The 17,595-nt window shown below is 48.4% G+C and overlaps 1 protein-coding gene across 4 annotated transcripts in view; it reads left to right on the forward strand.

Annotated features, from left to right (window-relative positions):
* Tox2 (TOX high mobility group box family member 2) overlaps positions 1-17,595 on the forward strand; it is a 107,992-nt gene that overhangs the window by 63,348 nt on the left and 27,049 nt on the right. For all 4 annotated transcript variants that reach the window (XM_069990114.1, XM_069990111.1, XM_069990113.1 and 1 more), the window contains exon 3: positions 6,481-6,726. In XM_069990114.1, the coding sequence (XP_069846215.1) occupies positions 6,481-6,726 (246 nt within the window). The remainder of the gene's footprint in view (positions 1-6,480; positions 6,727-17,595) is intronic.

A 17,595-nucleotide genomic window follows, 5' to 3' on the forward strand; every position in this document is an offset into this window, starting at 1 on the left:
AATTCTTGCCTTCCTTTAAATACCATAACAAAGTAGTTAATCATTCAATTTGTCAAAGTTTCGAGGCATCAGTTTAACATGGAAAAGTCAGTTGTGTTTGGATAAGCCAAAAAAGAAGCAGGAAAACAGCTCAATGGATAATGGCATCCAAAGAATGGAGCAGGAGGGAATAAGTTCAACCAGGGAGGTAAAAGCCTTGTGGACCGGAAGCTAGAAAGCACTGGGGAAGGAGCTGAAGAGACCTGAACAGGAAATAGGAAGAAGCCCTGGCCCAGGACAAGGGAACTTACAGCTAAGGGGGCCATGCAGAGTCCACCTGCTCCATCCCACAGCGCCCAGCCTTCACAGCAGGAATTTGAGGCCCCCACCGGTAAATGGGGTATGAAATTTCTAGGGGCTTGACTAGCACCAGGACCCTTGCAGAAGGTTCCAAGTTGTTACAGCTATCATAGTTAAGACAGTGTGGTCACAGGTGTATGGTACGAGTGTGCAAGCCAGTGTCCACAGCCGTATTTACCCCACTCATGGAACCAGGCATGGCATACCCCTGTAGTCCCAACGTGGGAAGTGGAGGTAAGAGGATTGTGAATTTGAGACCAGCCAGGCGAGCTAGCTTGAGACTCTGTCTGAGAAACAAAGGGCAGGATGCTTTTGGCTCGTGAGTGTAATCCCACTTATTTGGAAGATGCAACAGGAGGATTGCAGTTCAAGATTTGCAATGGCGGGCTGGGAAGGTGGCTCAGTGGTAGAGCGCTTGCCTTGCATGCCAGAGGCCCTGGGTTCGATTCCTCAGCACCACATAAGCAAAAAGAAAAAAGCTGGAAGTGGCTCTGTGGCTCAAGTGATAGAGCGCTAGCCTTGAGCTAAAGAGCTGAGGGACAGCGCCCAGGCCCAGAGTTCAGGCCCCATGACTGGACCCCCCCAAAAAAAAAAAAAAGATTTGCAATGGCAAAAATAAATTATCGCCGAGCACTGGTGGTTCACACTTATAATCCTAGCTACTCAGGAGGCTTAGATCTGAGGATCACAGTTCAAAGCTAGCCTGGGCAGGAAAGTCCATGAGACTCTTAGCTCCAGTAAACCACTCAGAAAACTGGAAGTGGCGCTATGGCCCAAGTGGTAGAGCACTCACTTTGAACTGAAGAGCTGAGAGACAGCATTCAGGCCCAGAGTTCAAGCCTCATGACTGATAACAACAGCAACAAAAATTATCATGATCCTATCTCAACCAGCAAGCTGAGCTCGATGGCACATGCTTGTGATTGAAGCTGTGTGTGAAACACCGACAGCAGGATTGTGGTCTGAGACCAGCCCTGGGCTCACTTTATATGTACAATGCCCTGGGCTCAATTCCCAGTACTGAGAAAGAGACAGTGAGAAATCAGATATAAAATTCATTATTAGATCCATTCTAGCTGGGCGCCGGTGGCTCACTCCTATAATCCTAGCTACTTAGGAGGCTGAGATCTGAGGATCATGGTTCAAAGTCAGCCCAGGCAGAAAAGTCCATGAGACTCTTATCTCCAATGAACCACTAGAAAACTGGAAGTGGCGCTGTGGCTCAAGGGGTAGAGCGCTCGCCTTGAGCTGAAGGTGCAGGGTTCAAGCCCCATGACCGACAAAAAAAAATAAAAGATCCATTCTTCAGCATTATTTTGAAATAGGGGGAGAAATACCCCTCATTTAGAAATACTACTTGCCAGCACTGGTGCTTACTCCTATAATCCTAGCTACTTAGGAGGCTGAAATCTGAGGATCATGGTTCAAAGCCAGCCCGGGCAGGAAAGGTCATGAGACTCTTATCTCCAATTAGCCCCCAGAAAACTGGAAGTGGGGCTGTGTCTCAAAGTGGTAGAGGGCTTGCCTTAAACCCAAAAGAGCTCAGTGCCCAGGCCTGGAGTTCAAGCCCCATGACTGACTGAAAAAAGAAAGAAAAAGAAATATTAATTTTACTGTGAAACATTGAGACATTTTCGACTGGGGAAAATGGCCTGTTTTTCTCCATTTGCATCACACATGTGATTCTCAGTAGTTCACTAGGTGTGAATGAATGTCATGCTAGGGACAAGGTCAAGACTTCTATGTCTGCTTCTCGGGGAGAATTGGAAGCATCACCTGTAAGCTTGGGGCAAAGCCAGGGACATCAAAGCTCTGCTGCTATACGGGGAAGGGGAGAGAGGGCTGTGAGCGAGACTCAGAAGCCCAAGCTGCTGTCTTATGAAATCTCCTTTGGAACAAATGTCATCTTCCCTTCTAACCTCTGCCAGAGTTGGAGAAAAGCTGGATTGAATGAGACAAATGAAAAGTTTTAAACAGAGTAACTACATGTTTTTATGCTCTAATGTTTATTCTAGGCTACCTGTTCCTCACTGGAGATTCAGAAATATTTTTAAAACACTGTAACGTTTCGCTAATTGTGGTCTTAATTAAAACCGTTCTGCTTGGTAATCATTTTCATTTCCTCCATTAGTTGTACAAGGAAAGTTTCATTGTGACATTTTCATGCATGTAAATAATGTATCCTCACCCCCTCCTTCATTCTCCCCCTTCTCCTTCCACCTTCCTGAAACAATTTCAACAGGTTTCACGGTTCTGTTTCCATATATGCAAATGAACTGTTTGGACCTTATTCCTCATTCTCCATCTTTGTTTGGCACTCCCACTTTCCCAACAAATAAACATTCTTCTTGGAAAGAGCCTGTGGTGGCAAGGGGGAAGGACATGGAGACAATGGGATAGAACTGAAAAAGCAGAGAGGGGCTACACATCATACAGCTGTGGCCAGCTTCATCTGGCAAGGATGCTGGACCAATCATAGAGAAAGAAATAGTCTCTTTGCCAAATCATGCCGGGTCCACTGAGCAGCCATGTGCTGGACTCTGCCTGTTGTCCTATGCCAAGCAAGAGTGCTTTTAAAATGAGTCTATGATATGAGCAAACTGCTGGGCTAAAGACATTATTAGAGGAAAACATGAAAGTAACCCATCATTACTTAGATTTCTCCATAAATTCTTGGATATCCATGAACAATAAGAAACCAGATGAATCTGACTCATTCTAGTAAAGGACTTTCACATTCCTAAGGACACAGTCAAGAAAGGGAGAAGGAGAGAAAATACTTGCCAATCACTTGTCATAAGGGCTTAGTACCCAGACAGTATAAAGAACTCTGACAGTACAGTGATAGGTAATCCACAACCAATCATTTGTAGCAAACGAACAGACATTCCTCCAAAGAAGATATGCAAATAATCAAGAGATGCATGAGAAGATGCTCAGTATCATTTATCTATAGGAAAATACACATCAAACTAAATGAAGATACCACTTCATACCACTAAGGCCTTCCGTGTCCTCCCTGCCTCTAGCAGTCGCTCCCTGAATCCTGCCTTCCTGTCCGCCTCCTGTAGTCATTGCCTTCACTGGCATTAAGGGCCCTCCTCCCAGCAATGTGAGACAACTTCTGACCCAAGAGCAGATCCCCTGGTCTTTGGATCTGTCCAGCATGCTTGCCATCTTGGGATCAGGGCGTGGAAAACTACCACTCTGTCCTTGGGCCACACCAGAGCTTGTACAGATCAGGCACTTGGTACCTCTTTTCTTAGTTTCAGGAGGGAGGTGGAGTGGACGATCTGATAGTTACAGCACTTCCACCATCTGGAGTAGCTGATGTGATGCTTAGGAGGAGGCCTAGCACTGGAATGGGCAGAGCACCCTTCCCAGCACAGACTGTGCAGAGTGAGGATTCCCAAGTCCTGAATCTGAATCTCACGGGTTGTATAGCACCTCTGCCGTTGGAGCTCCATCTTCCTTGTCTGTAAAGACAAGACAGGCACCACTAAATGGACAGCATGTATAGAAATGTGGACGTAGAACTGGCACACAGTAGGGCCTTCAAAAGTGAACAGCATGTATGAAAATGTGGGTGTGGGGCTGGCACACAGTAGGGGCTTTGTGGAGATTGTGTATGGAGATGTGACTGTGGGGTCTGTACACAGGCCTCTAAGTGGAGATCATGTATGGAAATTGGCTGTGGGACTGGTATACAGTATGGCCTTTAAGTCGAGATTATGTATGGAAATGTGGGTGCAGGACTGTGGTACACAGTAGGGCCTTTAAGTGGAGAGCATGTATGGAAGTGTGGCGTGGGGCTGGCACACAGTAGGGCTGTCAGGGCTATCAGTCTCAGGTTGGCTTGTGCTGAAGTGCTTGAGGATTTATTGCACTCAGAAGAGGCGTATGTGTTTGCACATTTACTTTCAAGTGCGCTAATTGCCTCTTTAAATGAATTGTCATCATTGTGTTGTTTCAATATTTGGATCCAAAGTGTGCTTACTTTTTTCAAAAGGCTTCTGGACAATTGGGCAGGTTCCGGTTTGGTGGAAGTTTGACTGAAAAGAATGGATTGTGCAATCACTTGACAGTCACTGGGTACCTGTCCTGTACCAGCCCTTGTTCTGGACCACGGAGACAGAAACAGGTGGCAGACGACAGACAGTAGGTAGCTGGAGGGAATTACAGCCTGCTGGGAGGAACAGACACAGAGACACATGAGTGACAGCTAGGGACATCTGCCCATTTTGTGGGTGCTTGCTGTGTCCCAGATACTGGAGACCAGACAGACTGAACCTGGGACCTCATGGAGCTTGAAATCACTGTGGGGGAGGGGATGGATAGAGGACACGAAAAGAAGATGAAGATGTGGTAATGCACACTATGGTGAGAGGAAGTTGGAGGCGCAGGGTGTTGTCTTGCTGTAAGATGGGCAGGCAAGGTTGGAAGGCTGCCTGGAGGAGGTGACTGAACAGGAGGAAAGGGCTGGCAAGGGGAAGGGGCTCTGTTTTCTGAGGCAGTATCGTCCCATGGATGATTCCACGTGAGGTGCTTAGCCCCCTGGCCATACCTTGGGAAGATGCTGAAGACAGATGTCACCCCACGATGCACAGACGTGTGACATGAGAGGGAGGAGCGTTCACTAGCAAGGTTGCTGAGCCAGAGAGTGGCTGGGTGCCCGTTCTTGTCCTTGGAGAAGGCCTTAGTGTCTCCAGAATTCCAGCAAGCCCACAAAGGATGCAGTAAGAGCTGACACTCAGGGCTGATCATTCCAGCCACCATCCCGAGCTGTTTCCATTCATTCATTGATTCATTGGCTCTGTGCAGCTGCCCTGTAGAGACATACTACTTACCTTCTTCTTCACAGGTGAGAAACTGAAGCACAGAGGGAGGAAGTAATGTGCCTAGAATCACATTCTGAAATGAAGTGGCAAAGCCAGGATTCGATCCTAAGCTGTCTGGGGTCTATTTGAGTGTTGCTAGTTTGAGAGAAAGTCTTGCTGTGGATCCCAAACTGGCTTCTCTCGCCTCAGGCTCCCTAGTTCTGGGAACACAGGCATGCCCCACCACGTCTGGCTGCTGTCTGCCTCGTAACTACTACAACTGCCCCGACTCCTGAATAATAGTGACCATAGTACTCCTCCTTCCCCTCCCACATATACCTCCAGGGTGGTCCCAAAGGTTAAGTGAGATATGTGTTTGCCTTTCTACCCTAAGGCCTGACTTCTATTCAACAGTTTTTTTTTTTAATGAATAGTTCTTGAGTTCATATTTCTTTGACCTAAGCACTGAGGACAGCAAGCAGAAGTCACATTTAACATGAAACAAATGTACTGGAAGTCAACCTCCTCTGACTTCCGGGAGTCCTTCGAAGGAGGAATGCCAACAGTCCTAGATGTACCCGTGGGGTCTGATCTGCTCAGGTTTTATCTGAAGATGTTTTAAGCTACTAGAAGATGCATAAGCCAACCTGTTGCTGCAGGGCGAGTAGCAGTGGGGAGGTGATGTGTTGGGGGATGAGAGGTGGCCCCGGTAACACCGTGCAGAGTCGTGGGTGTGAGGTTGCGTCCAGGCTGGTCACTGTGGCTGAGCACCATAGGAGGAGGCATAAAGCAGCGAGCATGGGAGAAAAGGCCCAGCACAGCTCCTAGTGCCCAGCATGGGCTTCTCTGGGAATGTTTGAACCGCTTAGCAAGAGGAGAAAGACAAACAGGTGATGGTTGGGAATTCCTAAAAGAAAAATCATCCAGCTGCCCAGAAAGAGCCCTGGGGTAGCCCCTCCACCTACTTCCAATGGTCCGTTCTCCCCCAGGGGGACCTGAGCCCCCATCCATGAGGTAGTGACTGTGGGAAGAGAGATCCCAGGTGATAGAAGATCGGATGGGAAATCGGGGAGGGGGACATGCAGGAGGCAACCCTGTCTTGCAGGAAGCCAGGCTTTGGCCTCCAGAGCCTCTGGTGGGAGGGAGGAGTCTGAGCCAGGAGGCCTGAGACACACTGCCTTGCAGAGGTATCCCCCTTCGCCTGGCAGGGCGCCTCTGACTGTCGCCATTATGGACTGTGATCCGTGGGGCTGGGTGTGTTTTGCAGTCTTCAGACCACTGACCAACAACCCCCCTCCACCTCATGCCCCTTCTGATGTTTTAGACCTACAGCAGCCAGAGCGAGAACAACGAAGACTATGAGATTCCCCCCATAACACCGCCCAACCTCCCCGAGCCATCACTCCTGCATCTGGGGGACCACGACGCTGGCTACCACTCTCTGCGCCACGGCCTGACGCCCAACGGTCTGCTCCCCGCCTACTCCTACCAGGCCATGGACCTCCCCGCCATCATGGTGTCCAACATGCTGGCCCAGGATGGCCACCTGCTGTCAGGCCAGCTGCCCACAGTGAGTGCCTGTCTTCCTGTCTTCCTGCCACGCTTCCTGCAGGATGGGATGGAGAGACACGGAATTCCAGGCCTGGGAACCCATGGGGGTGGGAGGGTCTGGGTTCCATTGGGCAAATGCATGGAGGGAAACTGTAGCTTCTGCAAAGAGCTCTGTGTCTTAACAAATTGGGGTCTGTCGTATTATTTCTAATTTTTATTTTTAACCGCTTTATTGAAATGTAATTCACATGCTGTATGATTCACCCATGGGAAGTGTATAATTCGGTCGCTTTTCATAGATCAATGGCGTCATGTAGCCATCTGTACATGGCATTTTAGAACATTTTTATCACTCGGAGAGAAACTTGTAACCATTTATGTGTGTGTGTGTGTGTGTGTGTGTGTGTGTGTGTGTGTGTGTGTGTGTGTGTGTGTGTGTGTGTGTGTGTGTGTGTGTGTGTACACATGAGCTGGTTCTGGGGCTTAAATTCAGGACCTTCTGCTTTCCTTTAGCTTTTTTCTCTCAAGGCTGATTGCTCTATTACTTGAGCCACACCTTCACTTCCAGCTTTTTGCTGGAGATAAGAATCTCACAGGGCTGGGAATGGGGATTATGGGTAGAGTGCTTGTCTGGCATGCATGAAGCCCTAGGTTCAATTCTTCAGAACCACATAAACAGAAAAAGCCAGAAGTGGCACTGTGGCTCAAGTGGTAGAGCACTAGCCTTGAGTCCAGAGAGGCTCAGGGACAGTGCCCAGGCCCTGAGTGCAAGCCCTAGGACTGGCAAAAATAAAAGAATCTCACAAACTTTTCTGCCCAGTCCAGCTTTGCTACTTGTTCCTCAGAACTTAGCTTCCTGAGTAGCTGGGATTATAGAAGTGAACCACAGGCCTACTGGCAAAAATGTATACCTTTTATTTATTATTTATTTCTTACAACTTCCAGCCCAAGGGATCCCTATTTCCTGCCTCTTTCTCTGTGCTTATTCTGGATGTAACATAGAAGTAGAATCCTGTCTTTTAAGAAAGGTATCTTGCGTAAGTATCAGGGAAGGCGGTGGTTCGAGCTAGAGTTCAGGGGTGTAGATAGGAGCTTAGCAAATGCCTTAAGTGTTCATCTGTATAGTCCACAATGTCTCCAGAGGTGTTGTTCCTGGAAAGGGGAGCAAGGCCATCTCAGCAATGCCCTGTCCTATTGGCTCTGATCTCAGAGGCTACCAGTTCATTTCTTGTGGTCCTCTGTCTGGCTACCGAGCCCCACAGACACGTGTGGAGTCAGATTTCCTCCTAGGAGAGGATGCCTGCCTGCCTGCCAGCAGGAATCGTGGCGAGTATTAGCATCGGGCTCCTTCTACCAAATTAAATATGCTCAAGGCTTCTTCCTCGACTTCAGCGTCTTAACTGATTAAACATTCATTTCCGAGACAAAAAAGAGTCAATTTAGTATGAAAGATATATTTTGCCAGTTTAATTTAAAGTGCTGCACCTCCATCTGACCTCTATTTTCATAACTCAATAATTTTATCCAGTGTTGATTGTCTCATTTTGAGAGAGATATTGTATGTATAAATCAGGGTTTCTAAAATACCCAGAGATAAAAAGAAAAACACCAAGAGTGGAATTTATTAAGGAGCTTCTGTTGAGTCTAAATCGTTGATTTTGGAGATGGTACAATGGTGCTGTACCCCCCCCCTCCTCGCCCCTGGGATGGGGTGGGGAGGAATTATCCTTGGCAGGCATAGATCCAAGCTCCCTGGGAACCTCTACCTATTATGGAGCCAGAGGAGTTTGGGGCCGGTAGAGGCTGGGCAGGGCCCACCCTTGCCATGAATCCTAATGATCCAGGGGAAACAGGGCTTCCTTAGGTCAAGCCCTTGTGTCTCTGCAGCTGTGTGGTCCAGTCTGCAGCACAGCGTTGGTACAGATCTTCTCTAGACATTCTCCCAACTTTGAGTCTTGCTGGCTTTCCCAGGAATCTTAAACAAGTCCCCTTCTCTCATTGTATCCCTTGTATCCCTAGGAGATGGTGGTGGGGAAACTTTCTCTGGTAAAGGAACATCACTGATTTGCCAGCTCTCCTATACCTCCAACTACATGGGTGGAAGGGTTGATATATCGCCGCCATCACCACTCATGCTACTCGCTGGGGGTGCAAATCCGATCAACACAGATCAACATCCTAGTGCTGAGTTTTAGAGCCTTTGTGCCCTGGGTCCTGGTGTTTCTTTCTGAGCATCTTACCAGGATACAGGCCTGGGCCCTCCAACCTCTGTGTGAAGGGCCTTTGCAGGCTGCTGTCTTGGGATAGCTGCTGGGAGCAGGAGCAACACGTTAGTTGCTTCAGCAGTGGTTCTCCTGGGAACCTACAGGGCCTGGAATCTGGGGAAAGAGCCTGTGTGTCCAAAGAGCTCTTCACATACTCCTACCATTGCCCCTGCCCTTCCTGGTCAGTGCTGCTCCTCATCAATCTCCCCTCCCCGCCCCAGGGTCAACGTGTCCCTTTTTGATCTGCATGAGTCGAGACCCAGGAGATCCCCTCCACAGCCTGAGGCCCAGGGACGGAAGACTTGCTGTCCCTCCTCACAACCATCTAGATTTCTGAGCCACTGCAGGCTATAGAAGACCCTGAGTCCAACCAATTACCTTATCATTCTCCATGCGTAAATTCTTTGTTTTATGATTGTATCAGTCAGCTTTTGCTGTGTAACAAACCACCCCAACACTTGGAGGCTTAAAACAGCACATTGTGATTCTTTCTCTTGGACTATTTGGGTCAGCAAACTGGTCCTTTAGACCTGAACAAGCTCAGATCGTTTCTGGGGTCAGCTTGCACCTTGCCTGGGGCCCCCAGTCTAAAATAGTCTGAGTCACAAATCTCTGCCCTTGGCTCATGAAAACTATAGAGAATGATGGAGGAGACTTGACTGTGAGTCCCTCCTCCCACAGTGACGTGGGTTTGTGGGGTTCCTAGGCACATCAAGAAAAAGCAAGCATCCCCTGGATGCAAACACTTCTCAGACTTCTGCATACTTAGCACAAGCTGTTCTCCCATTGGCCAAAGCCAGTCACATGGCCATCCCCTGAATCATGAGTGGAGAAATACACTCCACTTCTTAAAGGCATAGGTGGCAGACTCACCCCTTGCACATAGGGTGAAAAGTCACTTCCTTAATATCCTGTGATCACATTTGCTTCCAGGGGCGGAGAGGGTCTTTGTTTTCTTGAAATTTTGTTTCATCCACTAGTTACAGTAGGGTCAGGCGGATGTGAGTCCACCCCACCCTGGAACCCAGAGCTAGGCTGTCCTCCTCCCCAAGCCTCGGTTTCCTCCCCTTTGTGATGAAGGTCAATCAAAGGTGCATGCCTTGTAGGAACTCTGGAAGTTTCGATGGTCAGATGTAGGGAAGAGGCACATAGTAGGTGTTTAATGAGTGTAAGCTCCTATGTTTATTAATGCAGTCGATTTATTGGCAGGACTTGGTAAGCCAAGTTTGTCCAGAGCTGTAGGCATTGCTGGGGGGGTGGGCAGTGCTTAGGCTGCCACAGAGGTGGGTGTTGAGAAAGCAAGTCAGAGGCCGAGTTGGTGGAGCCACTGGGAGCTGGCAGGGTATGTTTATTATTCTGGGACCTGGGTCAGTGCTTTGTTTAAATTTAAGCAACAGCAAAAGCCAGGCACTGGTAGCTCATGCCTGTAATCCTAGCTACTCAAGAGACTAAAGATCTAAGGGTTACTGTTCAGCAACCCTTCCAGCCAAGGCAGGAAAGTCCATGAGACTCTTATCTCCAATTAACCGCCAGAAAACTGGAAGTAGAGTTGTAGCTCAAAGAAGTAGAGTGCTAGCCTTGAGCAAAAATTACTCAGGGATAACTCCATACCAACCATCCTCCCTTCCCCCCCCCCAAAAAAAAAAGCCACAGCAAAGATGCCAGATAGACAGTGATTCATACCTATAATCCTAGTTATTCAAGAGATGGAGATCAGAAGGCTCTTGATTTGAAGCCTAATCTGGGCAAAAAGTTTAGTGAAACCCCATCTGAGCAAACAAGCTGGGCTTGGTAGTGCCTGTCAATCTAGTTATGCTGGAGATTTAGGTAGGAAAATCATGATCCAAGACCAGTCTTGGGGGAAAACCCCAAGTCCTTACCTGAAAAAAAAAAAGCAAAAAAGAGCTAGGGGTATGGTGTACTTACTTACTAAGTGTAAGGTCCTGAGTTCAAACACTAGTATCAAAAAAGAAATAAAGCAACAGCAAAGTGACAGCCATTGGTTTCATGGCCAGAGAACAGGCCTTCCATGGTAAAATCAGGGGTGTCGGGGTGTCTCTCGGGGGTAAGAGTAGAAGATCTCCAAAATGGGCCTTAGGAGGGTCCTAGAAAGGCGGTAGAGTAGAAGGTCCAGAGCCTTCTTTATACGCACGAGAGTCCGGATAAAATTCTCATCCCTCTGTTTTTCAAAGGCAGTGAGCGAAAGAAATATGTCTTTTTACATTTTCTAAAACTCAGAAAAATGGCTTTAAACAGCTTTTGCTCCCCGGCTATAATTATTTATTTTCAAACACCCCTGCAGTGGATAGCTCCGTTTTCTTATCCTGTACTCCTTTTGCTCATAAATGAACCATCACTTCAATAAATCATTATGAAAACAGAGACTAACACCGGCTCTGAAAGGTTGAAAGATTTATGTAACACATTTATGTTTCCCATTTTCTCATTCTGCTACTCTGCTGCAAAAGCTAAGCTAATAAAAGCTGCTATTAATATTTCCTGTTGCCTAGCAACCCTAGAGCGGGAGTAATAGCTTGGGCTAGAAAAATAGATGACCGATAAGGAAAAATTCAATTCTTTTATTATCTCAAGGGAAATGGCCTTTTACTAGAACATTATGATGTACGAGTGTGAAGTTGAACACAAAAGATTTTTGTGTGTGTTTGTTTTTCTATTTTTAATGAACATTATTTTACTTCCACTAACTCTTAGAGGGCTCCTTTTGTTTTCTTTCGCTCCTCCCAACACTCCATCTCTCATGCTTAATTTAGTAGCTATAGTAGTTAAGAATCTGTTGGCATGTTTTCAGTTTTAAAGGGTTTTTTGCAAAGGTTTACAGCTCGGTCACAAAAATTCACTCGGTTAAAACTCAAGCAGTGAGAAGCCAACACACAGTCTGCTAGTCCAGATTTGGTAAGAGAAGGGAGACTCATGTTTTTGGCCAGGTGCTGGTGGCTCACGCCTGTAATCCTAGCTACTCAAGAAGCTGAGATCTGAGGGTCGTGATTCAAAGCCATCTTGGGCAGGAAAGCCTTGAGCCTCTTATCTCCAAGTAACCAGCAAAAGACCAGAAGTAGCAACTAGGTGCTGGTGGCTCAGTCCTGTAATCCTAGCTACACTGGAGGCTGATATCTGAAGACTAAGATTTGAAGCCAGCCTACCGTAACAAAGTCCATAAAACTCTTACCTGCAATTAACCACCAGAAAACCAGAAGTAGAGCTGAGGCTCAAAGTGGTAGAGTGCTAGCCTTAAGAAAAAAAAAAAAAAAAAAAAAGCTCAGGGACAGTACCTAGGTCCATGAGTTCAAGCCCTATGACCAACAACAATGAAAAAAGCACCATAAGTGGAGCTGTGATTCAAGTGTTAGAGCCAACCTTGAATGCAAAAGCTAAAGGACAGGACCCAGGCCCTGAGGTCTAGCCCCAGTACTGGCTGGCACACACAACCTAGGGGCACTGTCTCTTTTGCTGTAAAGTTTGGGGTGTTCAGAAAGGACAGGGATGAGGCACCTGCTCTATACAGGCCTGAAGCCACTGCCTCCTTGCAGCAGTCCTGAGGTGGGTAGCATTATTGTTCCCATTTTTCAGATGAAGAAACCGAGGCTTGGGATGGTCCAAGAGCAACCTGAACTGCATCATGTGCCATGTCCCACCTTTGTTGTTCAACCTTAGCGCCACGGACATTTTGGGTGTGATGATTCTCTGTGGTGGAGGGCTGGTGCCCCTGGCCTCTGGTATCTCTCTTTGGTCAAAATTAAAGCCAAAGATGTTTCCAGATACCATATTGTCCCTTGGGGAACAAAAGTTGCCTGTTTGAGAACCCCAGCGTGCTATTCCCTCTGCCTGGAAGACTCTCCCCTTGTACCTCCCAGTTCCTTGCTTGGGACCTGTTTCAAAGGTTGTGCCCTCTCTCAGGCTCTCAGGGTCCTCTGAGCTGAGACTACAGGGAGATACATGCAGCTCCAGCCTCCTTGATCATCCAATTAAAGGGAATGCCCAACAACCCAAATAAGAAATTCCAAGGATCAAAAGCAACCCAAAATAAAACCATAATTCAACATATCAAAAGTTGACATCAAGATGTGGAGGCCATCTAAATGCACAGAATACTTGGCGGTAGACTGGACTGTCAGCCTGGGACAGCTGAAGACCTGGCCCATGAGGTCTACCTCTCTCTGGCAGTAGCACTTAGCAAGGGGCTGGTTAACCCTAAGTGCCTGCTGAGGACTAAATAGAAGGCCATGTTGAAGGTCTCATTGCCAGAAAAAGAGCAGAGCCGCACTTGATCCCAGGCTTCTGGCTCCAAGTCCAGAGCTCTCAGTACATTGTAGATGGATGGAGTGAGCCTCCTCTGCCTGCAGAGTGGTACCCAGGCCATGGGCGATTTAGGGATGCCCTAGGGTGCATGGTCTGGGGGTGGGCCAAGGACTAGAAGATCTGTTTGCTGTGGGTCTTCCCTGTGGCCAACTCTCTTCAGCCTCACCATGCCAGGCAAGAGCTGTCCACCGAGATGTAGGATCATGAACTCTAGACCACTACAGCTAGCCTCTGAGCCCTGTTTGTCCACATGTGGTCAGAAGCATTGCCTTAGCCTTTTGGCTGAGCCTGCCACCTCTCAAGAACTTTTCCTCGATGAATGGATAGATTTTCTACAATCGTAATTGTCCTACATTTATTGAGCACTTACAATGTGCCTGATTGCTGCTTTATTTCTGTATATTTGTTGTCTCCATTCATCCTGGAGCCTATGAGGAGAAGGTGATTTAGTTGCTATGTTACGGATGATGAAAGAGAGATTCAGAGAGGTAAATGACTTAACTATACAGTTATGGAAATGTAGTGTCCCATAGGTGTTCAGTGGCTCATACCCATAATCCTAGCTGCTCAGGAGGCTGAGATCTGAGGATTGTAGTTTGGAGTCAGCCCAGGCAGAAAAGTCCATGAGACTCTTTATCTCTAGTTAACAAAGTTGGTTAGCAAAATTAACTAACAGCAAAAAGCTAGCAGCGGAGCTGTGGCTCAGGTGGTAGAGGACCCGCCTAGAGCAGAAAAGGCCAAGCAAGAGCATAAGGCCTTGCGTTCAAGCCCCAGTATTGGCATAAGATTTATGAAAAGAAAAAAAAGAGTGGGTTTGAACCCAGGCAGGTGACCTTCAATGCTTTCCATCTCAATGGCCTCCCTCCCCATGAGCAAGGCAGGATGGAGACAGAATTCATGTGTGCAGTGACAAGTCAAATTGTTCACAGAGCTTGGAACAGAAAAAGTTCTGTGGGGCTCAGAGGCAAGGTATGAATGAACGAATGAATGAATGAATGAATGAATGAAATGTGCAGACACCTCATACTATAGAGTACTTCTTGGCGTGGTAACCTCAGAGCTGGGCTGTGAGAGCCCGAGGACAAGGACAGAAGCCACAGAAAAGGAAACGTCACCCAGCACGGGCCTCACGGAGGGAGCCTGCTCTCTCCCCCTCTCCCCCCTCCCACCTCTGCTGCTTGGATTCAGCAAACAATTGGTGATATTTTATAGTCACTTAGCCGCCCTCTGGAGCCCGGGCCTCTCTACCCCCTGCCAGGCTGCTAATCGGAGCCCTGACCCCCAGCCTGGTGGAGGGCAGGGGACAGGTGTTTGACTGCCATTCGGGGCAGGATGCCATGCTGGGCGGCGGAGGGCAAGCCCTGACACCTGCACCCGTGGCCCGGCGGAAATTCAGGGGAAAGCGCAGCGGCATTTGTCAGCTGCAGCATCCATATGACTCCCGCCTAATAGCTCTTTCCTGAGTGCATATTCGGTGCCATGTTTGGGAAAATGAGCTTTTAATGTTCCGTCGGCGGAGCTGAGAAGCCATCACCGGCTCCGAGGCACGTCTGGAGCGCATAAAACTTGAGATGGATGGGAGTCGCTTTCCTCCTGCTCCCGCTAGGTCATAAAAAGTCCGCCTCGTGGTGCACTCCTTCCTCTCATCGTGTGGCTTCGTCTATTTAGAACTCGGCGGAGTCTTTATAAGAGACAGCAAGACAAATAAAACTCATCTGAATAGTAAAGCTCCAGGAGGAAGCGCGTGTGTGGGGGAGGCTTTCTAGTGGTGGTTTGGGCACACCGGCTGGGTGGGCTGAGGCTGGGCTATGATGGGGGCAGTAGGAGCTTGGGCCATTGCCCCCTGGCCCCTATCCCTTGCCCCCCCCCCCCAAGCCTCCAGTCCTACCTCTCTCTTCTGCCTGGTGGAGAATGAGCTTGGGCAAGTCACTTTCTCTCACTGAGTTTCAAGTAAGAGGCTGGTACTAGTGTTTGTCTGCTCCAGTGGGTTGACAGAAAGTCCAATATTCTACTGAATGTTGCTGGTGGAGAGGGCTTGTTGACTGACTACATGAATGAATGAATGATACGGACAAATGCCTCTTAAACTATAGAGGGCTGTCTTTGTCATTGCTAGAGAATAGCTCAATGATGACCCCATCTCCTGTTCTAATAGTATAGCCTCTCTTTCTCACCTACCCCTTCCATCTACTTTGGAGGGAGAGAAAATGATCCTTGTCTCTGAGCTGTGCATGGAGGGGCAAACACAAAGCCACAAAGTGCCTGTGACTAGTTGGCGGCCTGATTCCCTTAAGTTTCCCCCAAGTGTCTGTGCCTCAACAGTATCCCTGGCTCTAGCTTCACCCCAGGCCTGTTTTTGTTTTTGTTTTTGTCAGTTGTGGGGCTTGAACTCTGGGCCTGGGCTCTGTCCCTCAGCTCAAGGTGAGCACTCTACCACTTGAGCCACAGCACCACTTCCAGTTTTCTGGTGGCTTATTGGAGATAAGAGGCTCACAGACTTTCCTGCCCTGGGCTGGCTTTGAACTGCAATCCTCAGATCTCAGCCTTCTGAGTAGCTAGGATTACAGGTGTGAGCCACTGGTTCCTGGCACCCTGGGCCTTTTGAGTTAGACTCTTCTGTCTCCCCATCCTGTGTGGTCGTGCTCAGGCTCAGCTGACGCAGGGTTAGGCAGGAGGGGCAGGAACGCTGGTCCCTATGGCTCCTTTGCCCTCTGGGAGCCAGGAGGAAGGGAAGGAAGGTTGAAGAGTGGAAACCTGTCGCTGCTGGTCAGGGCTGTGGGCCTGGGGAGTCGTCTCTCCCCATGCCCCCAAGTTACCCCTAGAAATGGAGAGCAAGGCCGGAGAGCCCAGGTCTACTTCCTGTCTCTCCTGCCACTGACAGATTGGGGGGCAGGGAGTCATTTTCCTCCAGTCCCACGTTCCCCACATGCTGAGGATTCAAACCCATCTTGCCTTGTGGTTGGCCATTGTTTGGGGATTAAGGTGAAAAATCCATGGACCATGATTGCCCTGCAGGCTCGGGAGGAAGGGCTCTGGATCTGACAATGCCAGCGGTACATGGAAGCGCCTGGGTAACTGCCGTCACACCGCTTAACCTCTCTGTGCCCCTTACCTCTTGGTGGTGTTAGGAGACATTCTGCCTGGTCCCAGAGGGAGAGCACTGGAGCATGAGTCCGATAGGCCCAGCTCTGCCAGCATCTGCACCCCACAGCACCTCCCATGAGAGACATGGGCAGTCATTGGTCAGGGGCCAGGAGGGGTGGGTTTGTGTGTAACTCCCAGGCAAGAGGCTCCCTTGGCTAGGGCGGCACTGAGGAGGAAGGCAGCATGGCCAGTGGACTCTGTGTGCCTTCCATGACATCCACAACCACACAGGTCCCAGTGCCTCAGCCTCCACGTCATGGATGCAGATGCTCAGGCCCCCTCTTGTCAGGCTCCTCAGGAGCTGTTGCCCACGGTATTCTTGAGGCTTGTGAGAGCCAGACTTCTCTCGGGCATCATCCTCAGATAAGCTTACCTGGCTTAGAAGCCGGGGCAAGGACCCTTGGGTCTGGCTTGTGCTGCATCCTTAGTGTCTACCCATGCCTAACCCTGAGCAGGCCATCAGTTTATTTCCATCAAACAATCCCCAAGAAGGATTTTGGCTGTGTTAGTTAAGTCTGACAAGAAGTAGGCAGCACATAGATTAGACACATAGGGACCTCTTGAAGGGGGAGAAAGAAGTAGGGAGGTATGGGAAATTTTAAGCTGAAATGCAGGCCTGGGATCTAAGGAGGAAAAGAAGGGAAGAGAGAAGGAAGGGAAGATAAAGAATAGAAAGGTTTTCTTCTGTTCTTCTTAGGTGTTCTATTATTTGATCACATTTTTTCATGCCTTCAATTACACTTTTTAATGACTTTGGCTTCATAGGGTGATGGGTTGATTATTAATTGGTTGGTTATTTTTTGTGGTACTAGGTTGAATGCAGGGCCTTGTATTTGGGTGGCAGGTGCTCTGCCACTGGAACCACCCACATCTCCACATCTTTTTCATGTAGGCTCCTTTTGGGATAGGGTCTGGTGTTTTTGCCTGCCTGCCTGCACTGTGAGTCTCCTACCTATACCTCCACATAGCTGTGGTATGTGTACCATCATGTCCAGATTGTTTGTTAAGATAGGGTCTCACTAACTCTTTGCCTGAGCTGTACTAGAACTTGGATCTTCCTGATCCTGGCTTCCCGAGTGATTGGGATTATAGGTATGAACCATTATGCCTGGCTCCTAGTATGTTTTAATATCTGGCAATACAATTTTCCGAAGTTCTTTATG

Source organism: Dipodomys merriami, unplaced genomic scaffold, assembly GCF_024711535.1.
Source record: "Dipodomys merriami isolate MVZ:Mamm:240054 unplaced genomic scaffold, mDipMer1.0.p SCAF_39, whole genome shotgun sequence".
NCBI classification, from domain to species: Eukaryota; Metazoa; Chordata; class Mammalia; order Rodentia; family Heteromyidae; genus Dipodomys; species Dipodomys merriami.